At 54.1% G+C, this 23513-nt stretch overlaps 14 protein-coding genes across 14 annotated transcripts; 5 read left to right on the plus strand and 9 right to left on the minus strand.

The window, feature by feature from the left end:
* Positions 1-148: 148 nt before the first annotated feature.
* SNOG_20141 (hypothetical protein) lies at positions 149-364 on the minus strand (the record flags this gene model as incomplete). Its single annotated transcript, XM_001803452.1, has 2 exons — positions 149-198; positions 249-364. 2 exons carry the CDS (start codon positions 362-364, stop codon positions 183-185), a joined length of 132 nt encoding a protein of 43 aa, XP_001803504.1. The 3' UTR covers positions 149-182.
* A 774-nt stretch (positions 365-1138) lies between these two features.
* SNOG_13296 (hypothetical protein) lies at positions 1139-2613 on the minus strand (the record flags this gene model as incomplete). Its single annotated transcript, XM_001803453.1, has 7 exons — positions 1139-1208; positions 1259-1442; positions 1495-1573; positions 1625-1981; positions 2029-2128; positions 2461-2508; positions 2558-2613. The coding sequence occupies 7 exons, from the start codon at positions 2611-2613 to the stop codon at positions 1139-1141; spliced, it is 894 nt and encodes a 297-aa protein (XP_001803505.1).
* Positions 2614-3360: 747 nt separating this feature from the next.
* Positions 3361-4028, minus strand: SNOG_13297 (hypothetical protein; the record flags this gene model as incomplete). Its single annotated transcript, XM_001803454.1, has 2 exons — positions 3361-3576; positions 3807-4028. 2 exons carry the CDS (start codon positions 4026-4028, stop codon positions 3361-3363), a joined length of 438 nt encoding a protein of 145 aa, XP_001803506.1.
* A 196-nt stretch (positions 4029-4224) lies between these two features.
* Positions 4225-6447, plus strand: SNOG_13299 (hypothetical protein; the record flags this gene model as incomplete). Its single annotated transcript, XM_001803455.1, is given in 8 exon segments — positions 4225-4238; positions 4494-4712; positions 4858-5345; positions 5430-5539; positions 5559-5776; positions 5838-5966; positions 6051-6154; positions 6170-6447. 8 exon segments carry the CDS (start codon positions 4225-4227, stop codon positions 6445-6447), a joined length of 1560 nt encoding a protein of 519 aa, XP_001803507.1.
* On the minus strand, positions 4313-4913 carry SNOG_13298 (hypothetical protein; the record flags this gene model as incomplete). Its single annotated transcript, XM_001803456.1, has 3 exons — positions 4313-4365; positions 4503-4798; positions 4822-4913. The coding sequence occupies 3 exons, from the start codon at positions 4911-4913 to the stop codon at positions 4313-4315; spliced, it is 441 nt and encodes a 146-aa protein (XP_001803508.1).
* A 2304-nt stretch (positions 6448-8751) lies between the features above and the next one.
* On the minus strand, positions 8752-9541 carry SNOG_13300 (hypothetical protein). The gene is made up of 2 exons (XM_001803457.1): positions 9075-9541; positions 8752-9015 (listed from the first exon to the last, which is right to left on the minus strand). Exon 1 carries the CDS (start codon positions 9435-9437, stop codon positions 9150-9152), a length of 288 nt encoding a protein of 95 aa, XP_001803509.1. The 5' UTR covers positions 9438-9541; the 3' UTR covers positions 8752-9015; positions 9075-9149.
* Positions 9542-11178: 1637 nt separating this feature from the next.
* SNOG_13301 (hypothetical protein) lies at positions 11179-11700 on the plus strand (the record flags this gene model as incomplete). The annotated part of the gene is made up of 2 exons (XM_001803458.1): positions 11179-11295; positions 11527-11700. 2 exons carry the CDS (start codon positions 11179-11181, stop codon positions 11698-11700), a joined length of 291 nt encoding a protein of 96 aa, XP_001803510.1.
* Positions 11701-13559: 1859 nt separating this feature from the next.
* SNOG_13302 (hypothetical protein) lies at positions 13560-14600 on the plus strand (the record flags this gene model as incomplete). The annotated part of the gene is made up of 4 exons (XM_001803459.1): positions 13560-13590; positions 13643-13701; positions 13757-14278; positions 14337-14600. The coding sequence occupies 4 exons, from the start codon at positions 13560-13562 to the stop codon at positions 14598-14600; spliced, it is 876 nt and encodes a 291-aa protein (XP_001803511.1).
* A 654-nt stretch (positions 14601-15254) lies between these two features.
* SNOG_13303 (hypothetical protein) lies at positions 15255-16477 on the minus strand (the record flags this gene model as incomplete). The annotated part of the gene is made up of 2 exons (XM_001803460.1): positions 15255-16042; positions 16234-16477. The coding sequence occupies 2 exons, from the start codon at positions 16475-16477 to the stop codon at positions 15255-15257; spliced, it is 1032 nt and encodes a 343-aa protein (XP_001803512.1).
* A 925-nt stretch (positions 16478-17402) lies between these two features.
* Positions 17403-17869, plus strand: SNOG_13304 (hypothetical protein; the record flags this gene model as incomplete). The annotated part of the gene is made up of 2 exons (XM_001803461.1): positions 17403-17792; positions 17828-17869. The coding sequence occupies 2 exons, from the start codon at positions 17403-17405 to the stop codon at positions 17867-17869; spliced, it is 432 nt and encodes a 143-aa protein (XP_001803513.1).
* Positions 17870-19225: 1356 nt separating this feature from the next.
* SNOG_13305 (hypothetical protein) lies at positions 19226-20640 on the minus strand (the record flags this gene model as incomplete). Its single annotated transcript, XM_001803462.1, has 2 exons — positions 19226-20127; positions 20259-20640. 2 exons carry the CDS (start codon positions 20638-20640, stop codon positions 19226-19228), a joined length of 1284 nt encoding a protein of 427 aa, XP_001803514.1.
* A 152-nt stretch (positions 20641-20792) lies between these two features.
* On the minus strand, positions 20793-21179 carry SNOG_13306 (hypothetical protein; the record flags this gene model as incomplete). The annotated part of the gene is made up of 3 exons (XM_001803463.1): positions 20793-21002; positions 21089-21124; positions 21168-21179. The coding sequence occupies 3 exons, from the start codon at positions 21177-21179 to the stop codon at positions 20793-20795; spliced, it is 258 nt and encodes an 85-aa protein (XP_001803515.1).
* Positions 21180-21239: 60 nt separating this feature from the next.
* SNOG_13307 (hypothetical protein) lies at positions 21240-22244 on the plus strand (the record flags this gene model as incomplete). The annotated part of the gene is made up of 1 exon (XM_001803464.1): positions 21240-22244. The coding sequence occupies one exon, from the start codon at positions 21240-21242 to the stop codon at positions 22242-22244; it is 1005 nt and encodes a 334-aa protein (XP_001803516.1).
* A 376-nt stretch (positions 22245-22620) lies between these two features.
* SNOG_13308 (hypothetical protein) lies at positions 22621-23205 on the minus strand (the record flags this gene model as incomplete). Its single annotated transcript, XM_001803465.1, has 2 exons — positions 22621-22978; positions 23003-23205. 2 exons carry the CDS (start codon positions 23203-23205, stop codon positions 22621-22623), a joined length of 561 nt encoding a protein of 186 aa, XP_001803517.1.
* Positions 23206-23513: the final 308 nt, after the last annotated feature.

Here is a 23513-nt window from a genome sequence, read left to right on the forward strand (position 1 = left end):
ATCACCACAACCGCCTTTTGTACCGTACTCCTAGTTACGTCGGCGGGTCGGTCAATCAATTGACTAGCATCAAGTTGCCTCGTGCACGATATGCCAAAGAGTGAGGTTGCGGGGTGGGTGTCGGTGGCTGCGCGGCGGAGCGTGAAGTAGGAGTAGTCCTCTATTGAACTGTATAGGATGTCTTAGCCCTCAAGAACGCTTTTGGGTTATGTTTGCAAAAGAACGGACAGGCTGCAGGGCATACATACGCATGCGCACCATCGCTCAGGGCCATGAATGGCAGTAAACCCCAGTCATTCTCCGTCGCTGGATCGGTCCCTTCTTCTGCACCTAGCCAGAGCTCGACTTCGGGGCCTCTGAACATGTCGTTAGCTTCATTACACACACAACACATCCACAGCCTCCGGAATGATTCTCAGGCAGCGTGCGTCCCGCTCTTTCGCGATCAAAGGGCGCTCACCTCGCATGATGGAAGTCTACGACACACACAAGAGGGTCGAGCGCGGCCATGATGATCGTCACGTTTACGTCTTGTCGCAAGGAAGCTGGAAGTACAGTATCAGGGAGCCATCAGCGAGGCTCGCGTCCTCGAGGTTGCGGGACGCGAACGAGGGTTGCGGTGACGAAAGTCCACCGTTTGTCCCTCAGCCTTATGAGGCTAGGCTGCATCTGGACGAGCGCCTCGGCAGTCGTCGATCGGTTTGTGTAAAATCCCATGAACGACAGGACCTTCTCTCTGACGTGTCCAGAGCTTGTACTACTTCAGAGCTGCTTACACCTTCGTGTTAGTTCGTCCCTCGCGAAGCTTGCATGAGAACCTGGTCATAACTAGCCATGCTAAGAAACAACACAAATGCATTTACATGTTATCCCCATTTGATTGACTTTGCTACCTAAGTGTGATGTTCCCCCCACGTGACAAGTCCATGCATACCCGCAAGGGTGACCCAAGACTCCAAGCCACCGCCCCGTCTACCAGTTCACAACCGTATCCGTCCCTGAAGTGAGTTTCATTAAGAGAAAACTGAATGAACCGCCTATGCCAGGCAGTTTGTAACACCAAGCCTACGCAATGTTGGCCTTTCGCTCCGAGAATGGGATTCGTGAATGCACAGCGCTCGTTTCGATTTCATCACTTTTAGCTTCCGCCGTTCTCTCCCTCCTGTGCAGCGGCGTCCACATTGTGGTAATCGAGAATTTCAGAGTACCTGCACATGGTTAGCCAAAGACCTCAACATCTACGCAGGCATGAACTTACATCATGATTTTCCATGTGTCAACGGGAAGATCAGCATCGTTAAATGACCAATCGAACTTCTCCTCAGCAACTGGTTCGTCGGTCGGGTCGTGGTAAGGCGCAAGGTATGGGTGAGCAAGTGCTTGCTCCGCTCGTACACGCTTCTTAGGGTCAAAGACGAGCATGTTCTCTAACAGATCGACAGCTACCAATTGTTAGTTAGTCTCGGTAAATAGCTCAAAATACAGAGGACGTACCGGCTGGCTCAGCATTCTTAAACTTGTTGGCCAAGGGTTGTCGCTCGCGCTTAGGTAGCGACTGAACGAAACGGAGAGTCTGGACAAAGTCAGCAAAGTTCAGCATCCGGGTTCACAAAATTATTCTTACGTTCTCACTGCAGATGGTATGGATAACGTCATCCGGAGGAGTACCCAGCAACTCCGTAATGATGGAGAATTGGTTCACGTGGTCCTTTCCGGGGAAGAGCGGCTTGCCCTCGAGCATCTCAGCAAAAATGCAACCCGCACTCCAAACGTCAACCTCCACGTCGTACTTCTGCCACGTGAGCATGATCTCTGGTGCTCGGTAGTATCGCGTGGAAACGTATCCTGTCATCTGAGGGTCTTGTATACGGGCGAGACCGAAGTCACAAATCTTAAGATCGCAGTTCTCGTTTACGAGGATGTTGCTAGGCTTCAAGTCACGGTGGACCACACCAGCAGAGTGGACGTATTTCAGACCACGCTTTGTAGGTCAGCAGAATCCTCATTGTTCCGCGGATTGGCACCTACGAGGATTTGGTAGAGGAAGTATTGGATGAACTGCTTCTCCAGCGGTCTGGAGGTGAGCAAGCGGTGAAGATCAGTTCCGAGCAACTCGGTCACGAAGTAGCTACCAAGATTAGCGCAGGACCCTGTGTGGCGGAGCGAGTTCGGCGTACATGTCCTCCAGCGGAGAGATGAAGATGTCGCTCAAGCTGATGATCTGCCCCACGTCAGAATTTGCCTTTGTTGTATGTTTTATCGGGAGTGCTAACGTTCTCGTGTCTGAGATGTTTGAGAAGTTTCAGTTCGCCGGTATGTGCGCTTTGAAAGAACGGGCGTGCTGAAATGGCTTCATGATCTTCTTGATGGCCACGGCCCTGGCTGGTGAGCTGGTCCTTCGCCGAGCTGCGCGTGTATGAGTATGCAATTGTGCCACATCGTGGGGGTCCTCAGACATACCAGACGAGCCCAAAGGCTCCCATGCCCACGGGCTGCAGGTCGGTGTACCTGGACAGGGTCAGTAATGCGCGCTCGCAGGATGTGGGGTATGCCGCACCTGCTCGTGATTTCGAAGGTCGTGCCAAAAATCTGGGCGCGCACGAATTCAGCCATGGTGGATTATGTCCGTAGTGGTCCTGCGACAGTTGGCGGATGGGGATGTCTGTGGAGAAGGGTTGGGTTTGGGTTGGTGGTGGTGTAGGTGCGGTCGGAGAAGGCGCAGGTCAACAGGTTTGCGCGGTGGGCAGACCAGACAGGGCAGGCGGCGGATTGGATCGGTGGGGAAGGCCGCTAAGAGAGGCGAGAACAGAGACAGTGCCGGGCAGATTTGACAGTGGTTGGAGTCGACGGTCTACCGAGGGACGCTGCGGGACTGTCGAGTACGGTGCTGCGCGGTGCCTGGCTTGGGTATGCTGCTTGACGTGGTGAGATACAAACACGCTCGGCCCCTCGTTCCTCCTTGCCGAGCAGATGGGGAACACAAAGATAGGCGCAGAGGGATCGAGGCTCTAGGAGACTGAGATGGCACTGCTGATCACTGCCGGGACAGGGAGACACGGTGATGGTAGTATGAAAGCAATTTGAGGGCTGGAGGAGGGGCACGCGGAAACAGGATGGCGATGACGTATTGGTTCGCGATCTCAAATTTCCATCATTGCTGGCGGTCCGTGCAGACCGCTTTTTTACATGGCTGGCATTGCATTATTATTACACTTTCAAGTTTCAAGGCACGGCGCTGGCCAGCCTGCTTGTTGGCGTCGCGTACCCCTCGCACTCGTATCGAGACTTGACGCTGACAGCACAGGCTGGTGCACAGTGCCTTTCGGCTGAATCATCCCCTCCAGCATCCTGCGCCAACACTCACGTTCCAATGATAGTGAACAGTCGGAAGTCGGCGAGCGCGACGCTATGTTGCCGAACGAAGGAAAAGCCCGCATTCTCTGCATCTCTGTGGGACCGCCAGTCGCCACAGACGCTCGCAGCAGTTGTGGCGGCGAGCTGGTGCAAAGTCAATGCCTCCAATCGGCGGCGTGTAGTCCGCTGGAAGTAGCGACATTGCACATGCCAGAGGCCCAGCTACATACGCTACGCACTGTCGAGGTACGGCTATCTCGTCGGGCGCAAGTCACATGATGCGACTCGCAGCGTGTCCCACGGCCGTGGGTGAGGCGTGAGTTTGAGACGGCCACACTGCAAAACATGCCAGACCCCGACATAGTCCACGGATCGCTGAACAACGTGGACGACAGCTGACAAGTTGGGGTGTGCAGCCGTCTTGGAACACCTCATGACCTGTATCAGGGGACATGGTCGCGGCCCGTACGTTTCAAGGCTGATGCCGAGTCGTTGCGGTAGGCGGAAAGCTGGTTGGAGATGCGCTTCTTGATGAGAAAGGTTTGAGGAGGCCCACCGGGTTGCGACAGAGCAGCAGTAGATATGCTGGCGTCGCACAAACCGAATACTTGGAAGGCTGTGGGCAGGCTGACTATCGCGGAGGTAGCCCCTGGGGCTGGGACATGTGGGAGCATGGCGAGCCATTGGAGAACGTGTGGTTCTTAATATAGATACGAGATCGATGAGTGGGTAGGGCCTGGCAAGTGTACGTTCAAGTAGGAGTACGGTGCTGGCGGAAGCGGTGCTTGCCAGGACCCAGGGCTATGGGGACTTTTGGGTACTTGTATGTACTTGACTTCACGTCGGTATATAACATACTGCACAGCCGCGATGGTGGTTGCAGGGTGCGTGTCGTCGAGGACCGGCGGATAGCAACGCCCAAGTCATCTCTCGGGACGGGTCATGTACAGCCACGGCTTCATGCCTTTTGCACGGATTGATGGGGGCTAGCGGGCAACAGCCCGATCGCTCCTGCCCTTCAGTAGTTTAGGAGTGGGAGTGGGAGTGGGAGTGTAGTAAAGTAGCAAAGTAGGATAAGTAGTAGTGTAGTAGTGTCACATAGACGGGCGGCCCTGTCAAAGCACGACGGCAGACGGCAGACGGCATACGGCAATTCAGCAGGCCAGCACCAGCACCAGCACCGGCACCAGCACCAGCACCGGCACCAGCACCAGCACCGGCACCAGCACCAGCACCGGCACCAGCACCAGCACCGGCACCAGCACCAGCACCGGCGTGCTCACTAGGCTGTCGCTCCCAGAGTTCCAGACGCGCATCTGCTTCAGGCGCTACTTTGCACGCCCGCCGTCGCAGCGAATGTAATAAAAGATCCATCGGGCGCGTGGGGTCCGTGCTCTCACCGGGGTTGACGAGGAAGGCGCAAGGACGAGGAAGGCGCAAGGACCTGCGCGAGTGCACACTACGCACCCACTTGCAGCCAGCACCACCCCAAGGTTCACATAGCCGTGCATCCACCGTCGCCGTCGCCGCCGTCGCCTGTCGCCCGTCCACGCCTCCATTGCGGCACCCACGACGCTGGCGGCCCCCTCCTGCGCCCATCGACGCTGCGAACCCCTTTGACGGGAGCTGTTTGGCGGATCGAGCCGACGGACGGAAGCGTCAACACTGCTCGACCACGTCGCAGCATCGTCACGCGCAAACAACCGCGCTGGAACACTGTCTCGACGACCGCCCCGCGACCAACCGTCACGACCGTCACGGCTCACTCCCTTGCGACGCCCTGGGCCTAGTGTCCATCACCCTCCCCGCCCGGCCTCTCCCTCCTCCCTCGTCCCGCGGCCGCGAGCCGCAACGCACCACCGCCAGCATGGGCATCTGCATGAGCACCAGCAACGACGATGTCGAGCAGAAGAAGCGCAGCCAGGCCATTGACCGCAAGCTCGAGGAGGACTCGCGACGATTACGGCGGGAATGCAAGATCCTGCTGCTGGGTAAGCTGAGCGCTGACGAGCGCAGCCATGGGCACCCCAGAGCCACAGAGCCAGATTCACAGAGCGAATGCTAACGCGCCACAGGCTCCGGCGAGAGTGGCAAGTCGACCATTGTCAAGCAGATGAAGATCATCCACCAGAACGGCTACACCCAGGAAGAGCTCGCCATGTACCGCCTCACCATCTACAAGAACGTCATCGACTGCGCCAAAGCCCTCATCTGGCGCCATGCGCCAATTCGAGATCCAGCCCGAGTCGCCGGGCAACGACGAGTTCTGCAACTACCTGGTCGACTACACCGTCGACCCCGACCCCGAGAAGCCGCTCGACATGCGCGTCGGACAAGCCATAACCGCCATGTGGCGCGATCCCTGCATACCAAAGGTCCTCGAGCACTCGAGCGAGTTCTACCTCATGGACTCGGCCCCATAGTACGTTGTTGTTGTTGCCGCCTCGCATCCCGCCTTCTTGCCTTGCTGACAGTGACTGCAGTTTCTTCGACGAAGTCGAGCGGATATCAGACCGCGACTACATACCCATCGAGTCGGACGTCCTGCGAGCGCGTACTAAGACGACCGGTATCTACGAGACGAGATTCACAATGGGCCAGCTCAGCATCCAGTACGTGCGCCGTGTTCAAACGGACCTCAGGGCGCGTCGGGCTAATATGAAACAGCATGTTTGATGTCGGGCGGCCCACCGAAGCGAGCGCAAGAAATGGATACACTGTTTCGAAAACGTCACATCCATCATCTTCTGCGTGGCATTGAGCGAGTACGACCAAGTGCTGTTAGAAAGAGAGCTCACAAGTACGCGACCAACATGACTCGCTGCTTCCTCTACTGACTCGCAAACACAGAACCGAATGATGGAGAGCCTCGTTCTATTCGACTCGGTTGTCAATAGCCGGTGGTTCATGAGAACCAGTATCATCTTGTTTCTGAACAAGGTCGATCTCTTCAAGGCGAAGCTAGCGCGATCCCCGCTGGGCAATTACTTCCCCGACTACTCTGGCGGCAACGATGTGAACCGCGCCGCCAAGTACCTCCTGTGGAGATTTAACCAAGTTAATCGAGCACATCTCAACCTATACCCTCAGTAAGACGCCCCTCCGAGTAACCGTTCGAATCTCTAACCTGCCTAGCCTTACACAAGCAACTGATACCTCCAACATCCGCCTCGTCTTCGCCGCCGTGAAGGAAACGATACTACAAAACGCCCTGAAGGACTCGGGAATTCTATAAAACCTCGCGCCACATCGATCGCTGTCCATACCGCGTACTCCTCCTACCCACTACATAATACACGAGCCCTTACGATCATTGCCTGGTCGTGCCATTTCTATGCACATTTTCGGTCACGACTCAGGATTTGGGAGATATCATTGCCTCTAGCCATTCACCAGAGCGCAGCATTGGAGTTTCTTGGCGTTTTAAGATTCCCTGGGGATACTGTTTGGCTACTTCCGGTTATTGCAACATTACCACCCTGGGCGTCATTCCAGACGTCCCAGTCGACCATTTTTCTTCGTTTCCTTGCATGCTACACGCCCCATCCGTCGTCTTCATTTTTGCGGCCAGAAGAAAAGTTGAATGCGGGGATGAATGTCCTCCTATATACTATTGTGATTACATTCCGCAGGACCTGTACGCTATAGTCTCTCCTTACGATGTCTCTGTTTCTCTTCTACGAACTCCTGGCACTGGTCTGGTTGCGCAGACGTACGACCACATGCGCTCAATCTTATCGAAGAAACTGCGACCCTAAGTCCCCCGCCGCGCGCACAAACAAGGTTGTTTCGCACGTTGGCTTTGCCCTTGTTACAGCACCGTCAAACAGTCTGGAATCGAAAGACTTGTTCTCAATTGTTGCAATTTGTTTACGTTTGTCGCGAATATGCTCCATGCCTCGCCTTTGAGCGGCACGAGTTTCCATGTTTTTTTTGACACTGTTGGATACGGGTTGCGTCTTGGATATGTGCGCAGCTCATCCGGAGATGGCGGTTCGCCCGAAAGACAGGCAGATATATCGAAGAGAATCTATTCTTCAACTTCAAAGCAACTCACGTGACATGTAACATATGCAATGAGTAGCGCGCGCATGTAAATGCGAGGTAAATCCGGTGGCAGGGCTCACAGGCTTGGCAAAGTGAAATTGATTAACAGGGTGTAGGGCGGTCCGAAGATCGAGGCTGTCAGATTAACTGTTCTGCTTTCAGCCATCCCTGTCTCACTTCAGTGATAGAATGCGACCATATATGATCGATTCGAAACGTACCCTTATCTCTATTAAATCTGAGAACGTCACAGGCGCTGGACATACGATGAATGCGTCGGATACCGACCTCACGCGGAAGACTCTGCAGTGTCCTATTCGTGCAGATTGTATTGTTGAAGTGGACTTCTGGATATTCTCAAGCAGGAATATTTCCGAGACTGCTTTCAAGAGGAGGGTTAGAGGCAGCAGTCCTCTCTGATACCCATGTTGAAATCAAAGAACCGCCAGCGACTCATCCGATGGCACTGGTCTCCCGATTCTTGCACCTGGAAGTGCACGAATATCTGTATGGCATTTACGTCTTTGTTGTGAGAATGTATACTGAATTTTTGGCTTCGCTATGTAAGTATACCTAGGTGCACAGGCGTATGTTAGTCTCAACCTTGCAGTGATTTCGCATTTGCGCAGTGACGAGAGTGATCATGCAAGACAGGCGTGTTGTTTCAATTGACGTCGGGATTGAGGACCTCGAGCCATCGGATGGCAGCAGTAGACCCTAGAGTCGCTACCTAGGTGATGACTGCCAGGTGAACAGGTGACTAGAAATACAATCCTTCTCCACAAGGCTGAATGCACGTATGACGTCTCACACTGATGACCAGGAAGCAGGGAACACGTGTAAGATGTGTTCAAGTCCGTGGTACTCACACACTCGGACTCAAGAGGACGATCGCCCCGGAGACCGGACAGCCACTTCTGTCGCTAGTTACATCCCAGTCCGATCCGATCTCACGAGTGGAAAAGCCAGACTGTCCGACTTCCGATGTATCTGGCATCAGGTCATCCAGGTTTAAAAAGAAAAATGCGACGTCCAATATCATCAAGGGTCCGATGGACCCATGATTCGTTTCTATTAGCGGTTCCACACAGATGCTGGCTATAGGTGGCGATACGCACGAAACACGGGAACGAAGATATGCGCACTGGAACCCAAGCATTGATAAGCTTTGCAGCTAATCGGTCAACACTTTCGTCCAGCGTGGGATGTCGAGCGGCTTGCTCGGATGGCGCCGTCAGCGTTGGTGGCGTATCTCACCTGAGCATCACCAGATGGCGAAAAGAATATGCATGTGCTGGAAAAAAACTCGCCAGAAATATGCCTGAGAAAAAGTTCATTGATAAGGCTAATTGTAGTAACTCAAGTGAGAATCAAATTGTGGTGTTGAAGACAATTCCCCCAAGCGCCCGTCCCTGCCCCTGCCCAAATCCTGCCGTGAAGGGTCTTTTTGTTGGCTTTGACTTTTAATGCAAAGAGATAAAAGGAAATTCGTAATCTTCGTAGCATGAGTCTTGTGCTGCTTCGCTTGGGAATGCATGCTTTGTGTTGCGCTTTCGTAGCCAGCTAGTCTGCGCTCTTGTACAACGCTCTCTAGCTTAGTAGCCACCTGCACCCCTTGACAATAGCGTAAGTAACTACTCAAACACCCTGTGTGTGAAAAAAGAGAGCTCTACCTGTTGGACAAGAATGCGGTCCTGGCAACGGGGGTCATGTCCGCAATGCTCGGCGGAAGAACCGCGTGCTTTGCGTTAAGCGCCAGAGGAGTGAAGCTCCTTCGCTGCAAGGACTGGGCTAGCGGCAGCGACGGTGGGGGGAGAAGATGGCGCGCTGCTAATGGCATCCTCGGAGATGCTGCTGGTCGTGCTACTAATGGAGGCGTGGCGCGGAACGGCAGCTGGCCGGTTGGAAAGAAACCCGTGATCAAACTGCTCGGACTGAACGGCGGCGGTGGCAGCGTCGATGGACCCGGACTTCTTGAGGGGAGTGTTGACAGCGAGAAAGTTGCGGGGCATCGGGATGTGGTACGAGGAAGACATTGCGCCAGGTTGGTTGTGTTGTGGTGTTGTGTGGGTGGGAGTTGAGTGGTAAAGGTATAAGTAGTTCTTTGTGGTTGAGGTGAAAGGAAGAAGTTGTTTGTTGGTCTGGGAAAAGAGGGCAGCAAGGTGGGCGGCGATTTATATGGGATATGTCGAAGCTAAGGGTGCGTCGAAATTGTGGAGTAGCCCCAGAGTTCCAGAAGTCGACTTATGCGTAGTAGCACCAGCCAGGGTTCACTGCGCCAAGGTATCCCGCTTAATCGTGGGTCCAAGGGGTGTGCGTGGGATAGTTGCGTGTGTCAGATGACCAATATGACTGGCTAGCCTGAATTTCGTGCGTTCACCACGGACTGGGATCTGTCTACCTGCAGCTGGCGGACACTGTTTCTGCAAGCCGGCCAGATTATGCAGTCAGATCACAAATGCAACGTTCAACAAAGCCCAAGAATGCAGGCAAACTGTGGAGTTGTGGATCCGAGGCGTGGCCTGGCAATGCGCGTAGAGAGCAGTACGGAGGGCAAAGTTGCAGCGCGGGATGTCGCGCAGTGCTCTTGGCTGTGAAGCTTTGGTGTCGCACCGTCCGTTCCTACTGGTGCGGCGTGCAGGACGATCTTCCGCTATGTGAGATTGTCCCTACTTGGTAATCTGATCGTCGCTGGAGACTGGGCGGGTGCGTGCTTGTTCCAACTGCGTAAGCTATTGAGTGTGTTTACGTGGCGGCTAGTCACGAAACAATAACCCAAGTTCTTGGGGTTTCGACAATCCCAATTAATGAGACCGCTTTGTTGGTGGCAGTGTGCTTGGCGGAGACTGTTGGCAATTCTTGGTGTAGATCTCCGTGTATTAAAGCCTTGTATAACAATGTGTGAGATGCAGAAAGGTTTACGAATATCGGGGCGGTGGTGTCCGTGCGATAGATAACGCTGTTTTAAGATCTCTTGGTAGTAGATCAAGGTTGCTTGGCGCACTGTGGCGGGAAGTCTGACGCGACAAGGTGGATAGCTGGTGATACAGGGTGCACAGTGGGGAGTAAACACACAAGAAACAAAGTCGAGACCAGTGGGGGACAATGTGAGGAGGGCGATTGTTTTTGAGTAGCACGACTCGGGCTAGAGGGCTGTTTTCGGGAGCACTCGATGGAATTGGGTAAGGGTTTCCGAGGTCCAGAGATGCAGATGGATGCATGAAGCAGACTCAACTCCTCGATATTATAGGTAGAAAACTGAGATTGACAGAGAGGGGAGAATCTCAGCTTACCGATGCGGATCCACTCGCGGTTGGCTTCCTTAGCACAAATAAGACCGAAATTGTACGCGCTAGAAGCCCGAGTAGGAGCGGGTCACAGCTTAGGATGCCCGCCACGTTGAGGCAGGCTTCATGCTCTGTGGTTGCAGGCTGTTGTAATTTCTGACGACGCATTGGTGTAAGAGTATGACGCGTGCGGCCACACGCCGCGACGAGTCTCATGCAATAGGCAGCTTTTCTGACATTGTCTAGGAACCCACCGTCATCGTCTGAAATTCGTCCGCTGAGTTTCCGCCGATTATTGCTGGCCATGTGAGCACTATTGCTTTTGACAAGGCTGGATGCAGATTCTAGCGAGCCGCGAGGGCGCGTGCTTTCGCATCGTGCGGGGGAAGAGAAGCGCCGCAGGCCAATCTGCCCCTGTAGTGTGTCTTTGGTAATTGTAAGCCGAGGGTAGCCTGTCCAGTTTGCACAAAACAGGTGTTGTTCTCTCGCGATGGCGCCATGGTGGGATGAAAAGGAGATGGACGAGCGGACGGGCGGGGTCGTGCAAAAATCGCCTAAGCTTCACATGAGGTCGGCTATCTTCCCCAAGCCAGGCCAACACTTTACTGTGAGTGCATCGTGCCTAGCCATCTACGACATATTCCTGCACGAAGATGCATACCTATGCAGTCGCCTTGCTGTCAGGGCAGGTCGAGGTACGCGCGGTCGACATGTCCCCCCACCATCCGGTGAGACGTCTGCAGGTCTGCAGGTGCCCAGACAGACTGTTCTTGTGGACATGAATCATGGCACGATATCCGTAATCCGTGAAAGCCTGCATTTCCTTGACCCACGTCAGTCGAGATGTGTGTTAGCCAAATCCAAGAGGACAGGGCATGTCTGCCAACCGGATACCCTGGAAGCCCGTGGCTCCATGTCAGCAAACAAGATGCGCGTGCGTTTTGAGAGGACACATTCCGACTACTCCGTGGAAAGACCCGGTTCGGACGGGCCAATTCTTCATCTATGGTAGGCGGGCAAAGAATTATGGGAGCCGCGCTTGTATTCGCGATGCAATAATCGCCTCTCCTGCTCAGCCAGCTGCAAGCTCAAAGCTGGCTTACGCTTGATACCCCATTCGACACCCTAAGTAGACGTCGGCTAGTGCCGAGAGCCCAAGCTTGCAAATGCGGCGAGCCACTCTATTCAGTACAAGGATCCATGCTGCGGGAGCAAGGTGGTGGCCTCTTGAGTAGCCGGTGATTAGCAGGGCCGTTTACCAAGTTCGTGCTACCACCATGGGTGCACCCGTGTCAACGCCATCCACGGCGATCCAGATGCACCTTTGTTAACACTTATGTATCAACCCAGTAGGAGATAAGGACACTTGATAGGCGATTAAGCATAGTCATACCGTTGTAATGTTGCGCAGCAAGCGACGCTCAGGTCTACTGTGTAGGTAGAATCATGCTCAAGCGTGAGTGGAGATTGCCGCTGTTGACCGGACCTCCAGTCGATCAGTTGCTGATACATGACAGCGGCAGTTGCAGTAGACCAGGAACAGTATAGATTTGCGATGGCAAAGGATGCGGGAGGTAGATATGCGTGTCAGTGATAGGCCATCTTTGTTGTATCAGTGCAGTGGATTTACTTCAATAGCCCAGCAGACTTGTGTGTTTCTCTGTAGAGCATTGCCGTGAGCGTACTCAACGTGCTTCCATATCGCTTTCAAGGTGGCTCAAATTGATGGTAGCTAGGTGCACGTGAGACATTAGCGCATTAGTGATCCCTAGTGTGATCGGACGTCAGTCGCCGATGCCTCCCTCCACCACGACTCCTTCTACATCACCACCTTGGCATCTAGCAGCAGTCTTCTCATTCTGGTCTTTCTTAATGCCCCTTTTCTTGCTGATGTGGCCTCCCTTCCCTTTGACGTATGGTTGACGATGCACAAAGTTTAGCAAAGGTCTACCACGACTAACTTGCTTTCTTAGACTTTAAGCTGCTGCGGGTTTGCTAAAATGACTGAGTCTACGATATGTTAATGTTTGATAATATAGTCCCTTCAGCAAAGGAACGTAAAATCGTACCATCGCATTGCAACGCGTTGTCCGCGTTTGTCGATCTCTGCAGCGGATCCTACAAACAAACGCAGTGCATGCAGTCAAATCCATAATTTCCCTATCCTTCTCATCCCTTCTCCACTGTCGGTTCTTTTCTTCTTCTGGTAGAGATGTACAAACGCAGTCCTAGAGAGACATCATGCATCTTGTGTCATCGCAAGCAGCTAGCTGTTGCCACCAGTCCCAGGCTTCACTACACTTACGCAGCTGCCGCCTCTTCAGTAGCTCCTCTCTCGGTTGCTCTTATCTCTCGTGGTACCGAGAGTATCGGGTACCGACGATGTGGCTCAATTGGCGCATGCGCAAGAACGGGCTTCGACGGTCGCCCGAAGGCCGCACCTGTCTTACACATCCACCCAAAACAGAATCATGTTGCGCAATAACGAGGCATGCTCTCCCAAAGTCCAAACTGTGCTGTTACATCTTGCTTATGTATTGTGTTTCCACTTTCTTTCCGGGCAAGCTTGCTACAGTGAAGCTTGCAGCAGTCAGCTACAAACGCCGCTCTGCTGTCACCTCATCTTCATCGCGTCTTTTGTTTTGAAACACGCTCTCTTCACCTTCACCACAGCAAACAGACTTCTGCCTCACCGCCGACCCGGGGACGCGCCGGCGGCCCAAGCTCACTGTCGCTACTATTTAGTCAAGGCCTCGCCCGCACTCTCATTTTTGCTTCTCTACCCAGCCCGCTACCTTTCTTTCCTACCCACACGATACACTGGTTCACATTCCTTCGGATAGCATCATACGAAGCACCGTTAAGCACATCATGTCGCTCAACAACACTCCCAACAATCTAGGTAAGCTCCAGCGGTATTCCGCGAAAGTATCACACGTTCTGACACCCCGCAGTCGCACTCGCAGGTGTCGGTACGGGCACCGGTGGGGGCAAGAGGCCGGCCCAGTTAGCAGTAAGTCCTCTCTTTTCCTGAAAATGTACCACAGCTTTAAACGGTTTACGACTAGCCGGTGTGCAACATTCCGCTCGAGCTACTCCACGAAACCATGTCCTACCTCGATCGAGCCGAGGTCAATCAGCTGCGCAGCACCTGCCACCATTTGGACTACAAGATCTGGTCAGATAAGCTGCGCAAGCTCACCGTGGGCAGGACGCTATATGCCACCGTCGCCAACTTGGCAAACTTTCTAGGTATGTTGAACACGTTCGCCCCGCGCGGCGTGAGCGGAGAGGTCAAGGAACTTTGCTTGGTAGCGGATGGAGTGAAGTCACCTGAGCATGGCTATGGTTGGGCTTGGGAGAACTTGTTGCATATGGAATTGGTTGAGGTGGATGCGAAGGGCGAACTGCTACCCGCCAAGATGGCGACGAAGGACGACTTGCAGATCATCAAAGATGCCACCATGAGGCACACCAACTTCGCCAACATCAACAACGGGTTCATCAACAGCGGCGGATATCGCGCGATGCTCACTGCGATCTTGATCGCCTGCCCCAACCTCGACGTCCTCAACATTCGCAAGCTCAAGGTGAGTCTTCTCATTCATTACAAGACGAGCACATTTGATATGCTAACCCATTCGTTAGCCCGACGAGCATCTGCCTGGCTGGTTCGAGACTGAGAAATTCGAGAAGTTGTCATTCTACAAGCCTGGCATGAACACCAAGGATATCTTCTACGGCGACTGGCAGTACGACACCGTCCACGGCAGGGTCACTCACTACACTGATGATTTCGGCGAAGCCATTGTTGAGCCCAATGCCGGTCCTCAGGCCAGCTTCATCGACGACCTCAACGCTGCCGTCACCGCCTCCGGTCGTGCCATCACCACCAACTTCATTCGCGGCTAAGCTCGCACACACCAGATGGCACCAATCTAAATTGGCGTTCAGGTTTCTCACTGCTGGATTTTTCGATTTGTAGGAGTATTGGCGGGAAGGATCTGGCATTGAAGAAACACGGCGTTGGCGGTTGATGGATGATGAGAACCAAGAGTTCTGGGATGCGATACCCCGATTTGTCTTTTCTGTACTCTCATTGATGGCCGTTGCCTATGTTGCAACTTGCGGGCTTGAGTAATTGCGAGTCACTGTTTACATACTCCACCCATGGGTTGTTACACGATTTCGCAGCTGTTGCTGCATCTGGGTCTTTCGGACTTTGAGTTCTCGGAATCATCTTTTCGGAGATCATTCTCAGGGCTTAGTACGCTGAATAAGAATCCCACCTACTCCAACTTACTGTCTTGGTGATACTGCAGTGCCTCATGTGTCTCTTGTTGTCACCGTCGCCGCCAGACCTGGCGTCTTCGCATATCGTCGGATGCGCGTCAATAGCTCACCGTCAAGCAATGAAGTACATGTAAGTCTCGCCGAAGCGTTCACAGGTTCAAAGTCTTCAAGAAGGTCCATAAAGACGCCTTCCGTGCTTCAAGTGTTACTTGTAGAGGTCTAGAGGACTCGCGATGCGAGCTTCAATTACCGTGCTATTGCCTAACATGCTCATCATGTCCCAAAAGCAAATGCCACCCAGTTCTTCCCCAGCTGCTTCACACCCTCTTCCAACCCCCAACCTTTGATTCTGCATATCCTCCTCACGATATCTTCCAACCGCCTGTCCATCTCATCTCCTGCCGTATGCAAGTCGCTCTCGACAAGCACCATGTGATCCGGTACCGTCTTGATAATCTCCTCAAACGACGCTGGCGTCTCATCCTCCATCGCATCCGACAGATTGATCGCAGTACTGAACGACGCAAAGATCTGCGCAGGTATGGCCGGATTCAAGTACTGTTTGAAATTCGACGCATTACCAGAATACGAATGCAGACATATCCGCGGCGGATATGGTTTCGGCTCCCAGCTCGACTGCTCAGTGCCAGACATGTCGGCCTCGACAGACGGATGGTCCTGTCCCCGTTTCTTGCGCTCGCGCTTACTCAGGATTTGTTTCTCGTGGCCTTTCCAGAGCTCCTGCAGCATTTCAAAGACGGCGCCGTGGGCTTGCACGCCGTGTACGCTGACGCCTCGGCCCATCTCGCCCGCGAGGCGCAGCTGCATCTGGCAGATCTTCCTCTGGTGCTGCGGACTGCAGCGGAATGGCGTGAGGCGCCGGCCTTCACGACCGCCTGGAGTCAATTTGTGGTCTCGCCGTGCCCAGAGGTCAGGGTTGTCAATCCAGGACTCGGGAATGCGGAAGGAGCGGTCGAGTCCGATTTCGCCTACCAGTGCGTACGGGTAGCGCTCTAGGTGCTGTCTTGTTTGCATGAGGAAGTTGGAGAAAGGTGTTGGGTCTGGTAGCGATAAGAATATCTGGCGGTCTTCTTCGCTCGGGTCATCTCGAGATGGGAGAAGAACGCTCTCAGGTAGTGCGTGATCTTTGCGTCACCCGTAAGAGTCCCTTGATTCGTGCCGTCCCCGTCTCCTTCCTCTATGTACATTTGATGTGAGAACCATGGATGCCATCCGAAGCACGGTACTATACATTCTTCTTGAGACCATTTCTCTGGATTGATTGACTTGACGCTGTGTTTGTCCGCTGCTGAAATGACAAGCTCCTGGTCTTCTCCACGGGTAGCCATGACAGTGAGCACCCGCGTCTTCATCTTTTGGATCGATTCAATGCTGGACATGGTGTCAGTTGGGTGGCAGTGCGCATCGTAGATACCCAAATGCCACGGGAACGCATCATCTTCGCTGCTATTGTTCCCGATTGTCTCTGCCGGCATGATGGGTACGCGAGTGTAGCTATTCTCTCCTCTCAAATAGCTATGTCTAGACGATTGTTTCTTTCCAACCCAAAGATCCCGTCCGCAAAAGTGCAGTTTTTGGGGGACTTATTAATTCGCATTCGGTATCGAAGATGACGTCGGTGCTACGCGGATGCAAATTGGGACTAGCTACCCCACATCCGAGGCCCTTGACCGCATCACTTGCGGGCACTTCAACGTACCGAAACCTTCCTGGGGATGGAATAGCTTTTCTCCTCAAACGAATATGTATGCTCCAGTAGCGTTTGCGTTGTCACATAACTTGCTGGATCTGAGAGTCACAACACACCTCCCACACTGCCTAGACTTTCAAGATCTTCAAACGCTCAATCATCTGCAATGATGTTAACAAAAAAGGCTCAGTATCAAACCATACTGATAATCAGCCAACACCATCTCCAGCATCCAGTGACTACAACACCAATGCCCCCCGGGTACAGCAGCAGGTACAAACTGTTACCCGCAGAAGCTCGCCGCTCCCACCTCCTCCCGGCCCTTCTCCCGCTCATGTGCACGTTAGATAAATTATTCCGTTACCTAGTTACGCATCTGGCCAAGCTCTGGCAGCCAATACCGTCGGACGGCATACATATAAACGATCTCTGCGTAGCACGAATCCTGAAGATTGGACCAACTCGGACATACCGAGGGTAGTCCGTGACCCCTCACGGGAAGTACACTTGTGGCCCACATGTGGCCAAGAGGGAATACGCCCTGTTGGAGTGGGGTACTTGAGGAGTAGATTTGGGCTATAGATAGTATTATTTATCTTCTGTCATTGCGAATTTCTTCAGTACTATTTAGCCCTGCTGTCGATAAAGCAGACAACCTCCCACAGCCCCATCTTAAGCAATCCCCCAAAGCCCTCATTCGCATCCCAAATATGCCCGGCCGACTCACCAACAAAACTGCCATAATAACGGGCTCCAGCTCTGGCATCGGCCGCGCCATCGCCCTCGCCCTCGCTTCCGAAGGCGCAAACATCGTCTGCAGCGACATCACCGAGACCTTCCGCCCCGAATACCGCACCGACTCGCTCTCCGGCACAACTCTCCAAGAAGTAACTAATCTCGGCGTGCGCGCCATCTACCAGAAATGTGACACCACATCCTCGGCCGAAGTCGAGAGTTTGGTCAAGAGAGCGGTGCAGGAGTTTGGGAGGGTGGATATTATGGTGAACAATGCGGGAATCGCAGTTGAGACGGGCGAGCATGGGAACCGGCCGATTTGGGATGTTGATGAGGAGGCGTTTGAGCGGACGATGCGGATTAACGTGCGGGGCGTGTTTTTGGGGGTCAAGTATGCTAGTCGGCAGATGAAGGATCAGGAACCTGGGACGAATGGGGATAGAGGGTGGATTATCAATCTGGCCAGCGTATATGGCTTGGGTGGGGGAGAAGGAGCGTGTCAGTATCCTTCACATTTTTGCTGCTTAACGAGCCAGTCTCATCATTATCGTAGCATCGTACATTACGTCCAAACACGCGGTAATGGGCATCACCAAAGCTGCAGCACACGACTGCGCTCCCCTACGTATCCACGTCAACGCGCTGTGTCCGGGATTTGTGCAGACGTCGTTCATCGCGGGCTTGTTGAGTCCCGAGGCTGAAGCAGTGAAGGCGGAGGTGATGAAGAAACACCCGTTTAGAGGTCTTGGGACGCCGCAGGACGTTGCGAGGGCGGCGGTGTTTTTGGCGAGTGAGGATGCAGGGTGGGTTACGGGCATTGGGTTGCCGGTTGATGGGGGATACTCGAGTATATAGTGGAAGATGATGAGTGTATCTGGAGTTGTTTTGGGAGGATCTGCTCATGTCCATTAATCTTTGGCTTCACACATTTGCTTCTCGCATCAACGCTCTTGATATGCAACTGTGATGACGCCGAGATGAGGACGTCGACGGCTTTTGTTTTCCGCATGGCGATGTTGTAGGGTGCTCATGTTGCTAACAATTTTTGATTGTTGCATCTGCATGTTAGGGAATCGACTGCGGCATCTTCCATGGTGACATCTCGCTAGGGACGGCTACTCGGAACGTCAGGACCCCTTTTACCCCACCAGTCCCAGATCCAGATCGACGCGATGTGGGATCCTGACTAGTTGTAGATTCGTGTCATGGTTCATGTATACCTGTTATAGCGTAAGTTATGAGTCTGCCCAGTAAGGCTCGCCCGTATACAGCGACAGTCTGGATCTAGTCAGAATCATGGCTATGACAAAACTTGGATGCTAGCTCAGTACGACTCGCTGTCATTATTTTTAGGTTCTTGTGTATGTATTGTTGTTGCCCCTCTTCGCCGTTTCTCAGTTCTTGCCCAGTGATAGGAAATATAGGATGTGCGCAACCATGCATGACAGAGAACACAATCGTGTCCGAAAAACGCCCCAGCGCCGTCGCTGTGCAGTGTACAAAGTGCAATGCCAGCTTACATTTACAGATCAAGGAGACTGTGGGCGAGGGTGGCGATTGCGAAGAATCGAGGCCTTGCGCCGGTGGACAGGTAATAAAGCAGAATGCAGAAATGTGGTGTCCTTCCTAGATGGACACGGAGATCAGTCTTGCGCTGATGCAACGAACATAGTGTTACATGGAATATGATGACAAAGAGTGTAGGAATGTATGGGTGTAGAGGTACTACCTGGCTACACGATGGATTAACCTGGAAAAGTTAGTAAAATGACGAATCATGGCCGATGGTTGAGTTGACTTACCTCAAAGTGCTGATTGTGAAAGTGCTGATCCACGCAAAGAGGGCAATCAACAGAGTCGCAGTCAAGGCTTTCTGGCGCGTGCAGATGGAACTGGTGTATGAGCAGACCTGATAGTTTGGGTCTTTCGAGTCTCGACATGCCCACTTCTCGTCGGTGAGAGCCTGGAAGGCTAGACTCAAGTTGGCGGACTCGAAGACAATGAATGCTAGGTCCAAGAAGATGAGGGACATCTTGGCGTTGTGCGAACGTAGGCCGAGCGGCTTCGAGGTGTACTCGTCATAGGTGATGTAGATGGTATAGGCAATGGCGACTACGTCAACGATGATGGCCATCCAGGTGGACGAGTTGTTCAGGCAGAGGTTGGTGTTGGAGAGGTGGAAGATGGCACTAGAAAGTGAGAGTGCCATGATGGAGAAGACGAGAACAATCATACGGACGACAGCGGGCACCATGGGATGATTCATAATAGTCCTATGGAAGCGCATGAACTTGCGCTTCCGCTTGGCTGGGCTGAAGAGCCAGAAGCCTTTCATGAGCTCGTCGCCCTTGTCTTCGTCGATGGGCTCCCAGGGCGTTTCGAGGTCGGGCATGTTCTCCTTCATCCAGTCGTCGTCGACAATTTGCTGGCCTGTCCTGGACGAGACGGGGCGGTCGTGCTGGTCGCCGAAGTGGGAGGACGCCTGGGCAAACTGCTTCCACTTCTGGGCGCTGTCGCTCATTGGGGTGCCGAGGGTCACGGGGGCGCCTTCGCGGACATGGTCGAATTTGCGGCCGGGCACGTTGGACTTGGGCGTGGGCATGAAGTTGTGGCTCGCGGGACGCACCGAGGTGGGGGTGCGCGGCAGCAGGAGGGAGGTTGCGTCGGCATGCTCGTCTTCGTCGGCAGACTGGACCCAAGCTGGAGGCTGTTAGTGCCATGTTCATATTCGGGACATTTGCAAGACAGGATCAAGACATCAGCAAGACATTTCGTGGGGAATGTCTCGGGCTGGTGTTCCGGGCAAGACGGCGTCACACAGGAAGTCTTACGAGGAAGTGTCCGGGCATTGCGCTGCCTCTCCTTGTTCTCCGCGCTCGCGCTCAGGGTGCGGCTCGACGACGCCAGCGTGTGGGGAGTGCTCGACACGGACTGGCTGTGGCTCTTCCTGGCGGCGCTGTCGCTCTGGCTCTGGCTGTTGCGCGAGTTGCCCGAGACGGCGCTGACCCTCGACTGCGGGCGGTTGTGCGAGTTCACCGACGAGGCCGTGGGCGGCGGGATGGGCGAGGGCAAGAGCTGGCTGCTGTGGGTGCTGGAGAAGGACGGGTGCGTGTGGGTGCTCCCCTGGGCAGCTTCGGGGCTCAGAAAGGGCTGGGCGTTGGGGTGGCTGCCATTGTCGCTCTTCCTGCGCTCAGCCATCGACTTGCTCGTCATGGCTGGGTGGTGTGCGCTTGTGTGAGCCTGCGAGAGCCTGTGAGGGGCCGCCTCGTCGCTGTAGCGGGTCCCTTTTCACCTCGCAGACGGCGCGCCAGAGTCAAGCACGGGGAACCTGGCCTGCTTGGCGGTGAGTGAGCGACAGCAGCGTGTTACGTGGGCGCAAAGTAGACGACGCGCTGCCACAGCATGCCGGGAGACGGTAGACGGTGGGATGGCCCGGTGCTGCTGCTGCTGCTGCTGCTATGCTGGGACGTGGCTGGAGACGACTGGACTTGCTGGCCGACGTTGGGAGCGGAGCCCTGGGCCACTGGGCTAGGGACGCTTTCGACGTCCGGGCGCGGGAGATTAAGGTTGTCGATCTGGGTTGCCGTGAAACAGGGATATGAATGCTGAATGCTCCGCCTACACGTCATTAGCTCGACGCTTGCCGTGCATTTTCACTCACAAGCATTTCCCTCCTCCACACCACGCGCGGCATGATCTGCATCATGTTTCACCACATCATTGTTTGACTGCCAGCTTACCACTTGCGCCATTGTGCGCTTACATAACCGTCCCTGCGACCGACATCGACATCCACATCCTGGCCCGTGACAATGCGCCTCTTCCTCCTGCCTATATCGACGCGCCGCTCGCTCATCTACTGCGAAAGGGTCCACGAAAAAGCCCCCAAAGACCGCTCCGTCATCGACAAGGTCACCATCAAGGCGAACGAGACATGGGCCGCCTGGGAAAAGGACGAAAAGGCCGTGGGCAATTGGAAGAAGAAGGTCACCTTCTACGGTAACCAGGCGATGAAGAGGATACCGTACGAGGAGTGGGGACTGAAGACTCTGCCATCTCTGACCGCATCGCGGAAGCAAGCCATTCTGGATGGCAAAGAAAAATACGAAGTCCTGTTTCCGGGCCGGTATCTGAAGCAGGAAAAGCTGCCAGGCATCCTCGAAAAACTCGCCAAGGAGAGACAGCTCATGCACCGCAGCAAGCTGATCTGGAGCATCGTCATCATGCCCTTCACTGCACCCTTCATGCTTGTACCAGTTATACCCAACCTACCCTTCTTCTACGTACTGTACCGCGCATACTCGCATTGGACCGCACTGAACGGATCAAAATTCCTCGAGCATCTGCTCAAGCACAATCTGCCCACCCCGAAGGCGTCATGGGCGCTCGACGAAGTCTACACAGCCGGCCTCATGTATCCCACGCGTCAGCTGTCGCGAGCGGCACCAAACCCCACGGAACAGCAGGCCGAAGAGGTGGCGGCGGTGGTACACAAGCAAACCAACAACGAGACGAAAGACGTCATGGTACTGCAGCGATGGAATGGCAAGCTTATTGCCGAGCAGTTCGACCTACCAGATATGGAGGTCGAGATTGAGCGCGCCGTGGAGCAGGTCGAGACGTCAATAAAGGGCAAGGAAGAGCTCATGGAGGAGAAACTGGAGCTCGAGAGAGCAGCTGGCAAGACCGATGCCAGAGCCAAGGATGAGCTTCCTGAGCATATCACTGAGAAAATCCATGAGCAAGCAGAAAATGTCGCCGATAGGGCGAAGAAACAGGCAGAAGAGGGTGTTAAAAAAGCACAGGAGAGCAGCTAGACTGCTTTTGCTTGACTATACACGAGCGCAAACATTTGAATTGTACGATATAACGAAGTCAGGATACGAAGTTTGGAGTTGGCGGCAACATATATGTATACCCACATAGAAGCACGATGTCAATGTATCATATCCGCTCACATTCCAATACTCTCAAACCAGCAGATGGGCAACTTTGCAGCCCTTTCGACATTTGAACAGCCCCGGCAAGATCCAATAAGTGCATCGGCACTACCAACAACTTACTCGGCACCGGGACCGGCCCCTGCACCAGCCTTTGTCTCCTGCTATCCAGCTTTGAGGTACAACATCCACCCCCAGAAAAATCAGCAAATATTTTCCGCCAACATCGCCATCCATAAATACCACACCACCCTCACAGCTCCCTCCCGACAAACTCCTCCAACCTTTCCCTCCCCCACACCACCGGCCCATCCTCCCCATACAACGGATCAACCTTCAACCACTCCACACCCCCCACCCTCCTCGCCTTCTCCTCCTCCCCCTCTTTCCCATAGCACATATCCCAATAACACCCCTCCGGATACGCCCCAACCATCTCAAACCCCCCCACCCACACCCAAATCCTCCACCAACCGATGTCCCACGCCCGCTGGCACAACGATCGCATCCCCCGCGCCCACCTCCGCTTCCACTCTGCCCGGGTTCGAGTCGCCCGCCGAAGAGCAGCCGCGCGCGGCCTGAGAAGACGCACAGGATCTCGTGCGTGGTAGCTGTGGTAGTGTGTTGTTGTGTACATTGTGTAGCGCCATTGTGGGGTTAGGCCGTGCTGGGCCAGGTGGGATTCGAGGGTGGAGGGGGAAGTAGTGGGCGAGAAGGCCGCATGGTAGATGTAGAGGGGGTGCGAGTGAGGGGTTGTGTTGGGGAGGAGGGAGTGGGTGGGGATGAAGTGGGTTGAGAGGCGGAGGGAGTTGAGGGGGGTCAGGGTGAGTGGTGGCATAGTGGTAGAGGCCCGGATTAGGGGTTGAGTGTCAAATGGATGTAGAGCGACTGATGGGCTCTGGACGGGTGGTTTTGAGGCCTTTGGAGATTGAGATGGTGTCTTTCGATGTGTTTAATAGAAGACAGTGTCAGAAATGAACGGGCGGGACTCGAGCAACCGATGGAGTAGAGTTTCAGCCACAAATCTCGTGGTGGTAGGATTCGCCATATCCATGAAGCTGGACCGCTGAGCTGAATCCGAACGACGTCATCGCACCCGACGTGAGGATACTGACTTGACGCAGGCGTAGTAAGGTGACCGACAGG

Source organism: Parastagonospora nodorum (assembly GCF_000146915.1).
Source record: "Parastagonospora nodorum SN15 chromosome Unknown scaffold_26, whole genome shotgun sequence".
NCBI lineage: Eukaryota > Fungi > Ascomycota > Dothideomycetes > Pleosporales > Phaeosphaeriaceae > Parastagonospora > Parastagonospora nodorum.